The sequence below is a fragment of the Zea mays genome, chromosome 10 (genome assembly GCF_902167145.1).
Source record: "Zea mays cultivar B73 chromosome 10, Zm-B73-REFERENCE-NAM-5.0, whole genome shotgun sequence".
Taxonomy (NCBI): Eukaryota; Viridiplantae; Streptophyta; class Magnoliopsida; order Poales; family Poaceae; genus Zea; species Zea mays.
The window spans coordinates 784,125-789,408 of record NC_050105.1 but is presented as its reverse complement, the minus strand read 5'-3'; the positions used below and the strand labels follow the sequence as shown (position 1 = coordinate 789,408).

General features: G+C 49.3%; 2 protein-coding genes and 1 non-coding gene across 4 annotated transcripts; 2 read left to right on the top strand and 1 right to left on the bottom strand.

Moving 5' to 3' along the window:
* The first annotated feature begins 211 nt into the window (after positions 1–211).
* LOC100278892 (uncharacterized) lies at positions 212–2,239 on the top strand. Its single transcript, NM_001367122.1, has 5 exons — positions 212–672; positions 751–925; positions 1,058–1,266; positions 1,370–1,528; positions 1,597–2,239. The coding sequence occupies exons 1-5, from the start codon at positions 263–265 to the stop codon at positions 1,961–1,963; spliced, it is 1,320 nt and encodes a 439-aa protein (NP_001354051.1). The 5' UTR covers positions 212–262; the 3' UTR covers positions 1,964–2,239.
* Positions 2,240–2,273: 34 nt separating this feature from the next.
* Positions 2,274–2,346, bottom strand: TRNAK-CUU (transfer RNA lysine (anticodon CUU)). The gene has a single exon. It is a non-coding gene; the product is annotated as a tRNA-Lys (tRNA).
* Positions 2,347–2,354: 8 nt separating this feature from the next.
* Positions 2,355–4,729, top strand: LOC542392 (ferritin homolog 2). 2 transcript variants are annotated; one of them, XR_004853085.1, is made up of 8 exons: positions 2,355–3,095; positions 3,266–3,349; positions 3,479–3,539; positions 3,619–3,706; positions 3,956–4,017; positions 4,172–4,237; positions 4,323–4,410; positions 4,501–4,729. XR_004853085.1 is itself a non-coding variant. In NM_001308828.1 (8 exons), the coding sequence occupies exons 1-8, from the start codon at positions 2,809–2,811 to the stop codon at positions 4,542–4,544; spliced, it is 759 nt and encodes a 252-aa protein (NP_001295757.1). In that variant the 5' UTR covers positions 2,736–2,808; the 3' UTR covers positions 4,545–4,714. The 2 variants fall into 2 exon arrangements, 1 of the variants encoding a protein (NP_001295757.1); NM_001308828.1 differs by having other exon boundaries at positions 2,736–3,095; positions 4,344–4,410; positions 4,501–4,714.
* Positions 4,730–5,284: the final 555 nt, after the last annotated feature.

Below are 5,284 nucleotides of genomic sequence, written 5' to 3'. Positions count from 1 at the left end.
CCGTCGGTGACAGAAACAACCACTTCTACAAATTCTAAAGTTTTTTTTTTTTGGTTAGCACTTCTACTACACTGCCCTCTTTTTTCTGGTTAGCGCGAGGGTCAGTGTTCTAGGTTGCTTGGGTAGCACTACTTTTTCCTAGAGCTGGGGCATGCATATAACCATGTGCAGGAGCAGTGTTGCTAGCAGCATTGGATTTGCCCCAGTGTACTACAGACTCGACAGGTACGGTGAGCATAAAAGAGGAGAGCCGATAAGCACAATGGCGCCTGAGGAAAGGATGAAGCAGACAGAGGGCAGTCACAAGGTGGTAACAGCAGCAGCAGCAGGTGGCAAGATGGCGGTGCTCCACTCTCCGGTCGGAGTGAGGAGCATCGTGACCTCCCTGGTGGCTTTCTTCATCCTAGCCAGCTCCGTGGTGTTCCTCCTCCTCGACAGAGAAGCCGGGCTCCAAGAAGAACCGGCGATAAGAGCCGGCGGCGGCGGCGGCGACGAGGAGTGCAGCTGGTCTCGGGGGCGCTGGGTGTACGACAACGTGTCCCGGCCGCTGTACGACGGGCTCAAGTGCGCCTTCATCTTCCCCGAGGTGGCCTGTGACAAGTATGGCAGGAAGGATGTCATGTACCAGCACTGGAGATGGCAGCCTCATGGTCATGGATGCGACCTCCCAAGGTATGTATGTATGTATGCATGGAACTTTTGGCATGCATGCATGCATGTCGTCTGAATCTTACCTTTTCTGGAATACAGATTCGATGCCATGAAGCTGCTTGAAGAGCTGAGGAACAAGAGACTGGTGTTTGTGGGTGACTCGGTGAACAGGAACCAATGGGTCTCTCTCGTGTGCATGGTGGAGGCCTCGATACCTGACGACAGGCTCAAGATGCGCATCTTCAATGGCTCGCTCATCTCCTTCAAGGCACTGGTGTGTATGCTTTCCGCCCCTTGACAAACTAAACCTGCAGGATCGATAGAAAAGAAGAAGAAGAAAAAGCAACGATTTTATCTGCAGGTTAGCCTGTTTGAACATACATACATACATATAAATCGTTTTCAGGAGTACAACGCGACGATAGATTTCTACTGGTCGCCGCTGCTGGTGGAGTCTAACAGCGACAACCCCATCATCCACCGGGTGGAGTACCGGATCATAAGGGCAGACAGGATCGAGAAGCACGCCAGCGTGTGGAGGGACGCCGACGTCATCGTCTTCAACTCTTACCTGTGGTGGAGGAAGCAGAAGGATGACATGAGGATGAAGGTCATGTAAGGGCAGACAGGATGAAATTAATCATGCATAGGACATATGCATTGCACCGTCAGTTATCATCAACATGATCTGTATATATATACCCCCGTGTGCACGCAGGTACGGTTCATTTGAAGATGGTGACGCAAAGCTAGACGAGATGGAAATGGCGGATGGTTTCGAGATAGCTATCAAGAAACTGACGGAATGGCTTGCAAAGAACATTGACAAGAACAAGACTAGGATATTTTTCGCAGGATCATCACCAACACATTCCTGGTAATATATATAAGATCGAGATGTGGTGTTGTTGTTGTTGCTTTAATTAATTAATTAATTAATTTCAGGGCTAGCAACTGGGGCGGACAAGACAAGAACAAGTGCCTGAACGAAACGGAGCCGATCAGCTACAGACCCGGCGGCGGGTACAAGGCTGCAACCACGGACTACAGCCTGATGGCCATGGCCAGGTCCTACTTCCGGCGGACGCTGGAGCCGAGAGGCATACGCGTCCAGATACTCAACATCACGGAGCTGTCCGACTACCGCAAGGACGGGCATCCCACGGTGTTCAGGAGGCAGTTCGTTCCCCTGACCAAGGAGCAGATCGCGGACCCGGCCAGCTACGCGGACTGCACGCACTGGTGCCTCCCAGGCGTCCCCGACGTCTGGAACGAGTTCCTGTATGGCTACCTCACGCAGCAGAGCAAATGACGATGCATTATTACAAGAATGGCCTTGTTATATGTAGTAGTGTACAGTGCAGTACAGATTGCCAGCTGCTCCGTTTAGATTATTAGGGATGGACCTGCTGTTACATGTAGAGAGAGACAGACAGGAGATCTGTCTTGCCCAACATTAATTCTAGTATCTGTAAATCTTGTTCTTCTTGTCCAACATTAATTCTAGGATCTGCTGCTAACCATTTTTTTTGGATTTATGTAAACTGAGTGATTATCTGAAATAGAATGATCTGAGTTTGCTGTTCCAGTACTGAGCAAGTAAAAAAACCAAAAAAACAAATCGCCCACCGTGGGGCTCGAACCCACGACCACAAGGTTAAGAGCCTTGCGCTCTACCGACTGAGCTAGACGGGCTTGTTTTCCCTTTTTTTTTCTTTGGCTATAAATTGGATCCGCATCAGTCAGCTCAACACTTGTTACGGAGCAACTAAACATAGAGAGAGAGAGAGAGGGTGGATGACGAGGACGGCCTACTGCTTTCTTTGAGACAGCATGCATGCATGGCCTGAGCTTGCTTTGAGCCCTCCTCGCTCGCTCGCTCACCTTCTTATCTCCTCCATCCATCCAAAAATATCTCCATGCGCTCAGACGGGGACGAGACGACGGGAGAAGGAGGAGGAGGGCGCCCGCCCGCCACGCGCCTCCTCCAAATCCCAGCCGTCCACGTGTCCCAGTCCGCGACCCCCACGCGCCTATATCCATCCATCATCCTATTCCTATCCCGCCACATAGTCCACCACCACCTATTATTCCGCTCCCGACGCCCAGAATTCACGAGAACGCACCCGCCCGCCTCCTCCTTCCGTCCCCATCCAGATGATGCTTAGGGTTTCCGCGTCTCCGGCCGCCGCGGTGGCCAACCATCTCTCTGGTGGGGCCGCGGCGACCACGGCTCCTGCCAGGGTGACGGCGCAGCGCAGCGGCGTCTCGCTGTCCGCCGCCGCCGCCGCCGGCAAGGGGAAGGAGGTGCTCAGCGGGGTGGTGTTCCAGCCCTTCGAGGAGATCAAGGGGGAGCTCGCCCTCGTGCCCCAGTCCCCCGACAGGTCGCTCGCGCGCCACAAGTTCGTCGACGACTGCGAGGCAGCCATCAACGAGCAGATCAAGTAAGTGATACTGTAGCTGCTCCCGTTTTTTTTTCCTTTCTTCCTTTCTTTTCATCCATTCCATCCGTCCTTCTATGCTATTTTGGTTTGGATTTTGCTCCACTAACCGAATAATATATGTATAAATGTCTCCGTCAATTTGACTCTGGAACCTCTCCCTGGTCGTGCAGTGTGGAGTACAACGCCTCGTATGCGTACCACTCCCTCTTCGCCTACTTCGACCGCGACAACGTGGCCCTCAAAGGATTTGCCAAGTGAGTCGCTGTCGCCGTCGTCGTCGTCGCCTGCCTCTCGCTACCAACCAACTTCGGCTATCCGTCTGTAAACAATAAATCACAGCATTACCGTTGATGTGGTTCTGCACACCTGTTCTGTTCCTCCAGGTTCTTCAAGGAATCCAGCGACGAGGAGAGGGAGCACGCTGAAAAGCTCATGGAGTATCAGGTACGTACCATTGATTTGACTGACCCTCTGGTCCGTTCTAGCTACTGACGTGACAATGTTGCGCCGGCCTGTCTGTCAGAACAAACGCGGAGGCAGGGTGAGGCTCCAGTCGATTGTGGCGCCTTTGACCGAGTTTGACCACCCCGAGAAAGGCGATGCTCTGTACGGTAAGTTGCGTTGCCGCCGCATCTGACTTCCGGGTTAGGAATTAGGATAGGACGTGTAATTTATTCTGCATCTGAACCTAGCTTTATCAGCTGCAGCTTTCAAGTATATGCATCGATGGATGATTAGATTCAAAGACTAACAAATTTAGGACGACGGCTTATACAGAATAGAATAGAATAGAAGGCTGGCTACGTTAATTGGAAGCCAATGCTCTGTTTTCTATTTTTTTTATTTTTGATGGGTTTCAGCTATGGAGCTGACTCTGGCTCTGGAAAAGCTGGTTAATGAGAAGCTGCACAGCCTGCATGGTGTAAGTTGCTCTCACATGCTTGTTTATTTACAGAGAAATATATATTGCGTGCTTCGCTTAAGGCATATATACAGACTTGGATAATGTATGTGCAGATATAAATTGAATGAGTGTTGGGTCACTACATGTAACATGCTATTATTGTAATTAACAGGTGGCAACAAGGTGCAATGATCCTCAGCTGATAGACTTCATCGAGAGTGAGTTCCTCGAGGAGCAGGTATAAAATAAAATGCTACCAACAAGCTTATATATGTTCGTTCCGTATAGTTTACACGACGGAATTCTTAGCTGATGAGCGAAAGTTTTGGGTTTTCTTTTGAAAGGTGGAAGCCATAAATAAGGTCTCCAAGTATGTCGCGCAGCTGAGGAGAGTGGGCAACAAGGGGCACGGTTAGTCTGTTGCTAATAAACTTGGTTTCATCTGCTATATATGTCTCGTGCCCAAAGTTACGATATTGTTGAGACGTGGCTTGCGTGCAGGGGTGTGGCACTTTGATCAGATGCTGCTTCAGGAAGGGGCCTGAAGGCCAACAAGGGTGGCGTGGACGGAGCTGAGCTCTGGGTGGTGTATTCTTTTCTTTTTCTTTTCTTTCCAGTTGGTTAGTGTTTTAGTTGTAGAACGGTGTTGCGTTGCCCACATGACATGATGGATGTTACGTGGAGGATTGTCTCTTATATTTGAACATTATATTGTCGTTCGTTTTTGGCATGGCTCTGCAACTGTCGTGAGAAGATCTGGACTAAGAATAGATCCTAACCCAATAAGTAGAAAAATAACAAGACGACGAGGCTGCTAAAGAATAGATTCGATTACCAATGGATGTTGCATAAATTAACGGAGATAGGTGTGCTTTTCTTGTGCCGGCCGGCCACAACTGGCGTCCTCGATCCGCCGAGGGTGGGCATTGGAATATACGAGGCACGTATCATATATCAAGATTTGAGGAAGGGGACGATAGATGATCTTTGCCTCTTCAGTGTCCGAGGCATTCTATGAACTGATGAACAATACTATCGGTCTTCATCAAGACACCTGCTCAATGCAAGTTGAACATCTACTTCCTCGGGCTATCTTCTGCAACCTTTTCTTTATTTCATCATCTAAAGTAATATTCTCTGTCCTTTTACAGCACACTTTAAAAGATTTTGTCATCTATATCTTTTCTATCTCCAATAGAGCTCTCTAAATTCGGTCCTCTACATTTTATTGTATATATTTTGTGCAATCGTATTCACACAATTTATCGCAATCGATATATTTTCA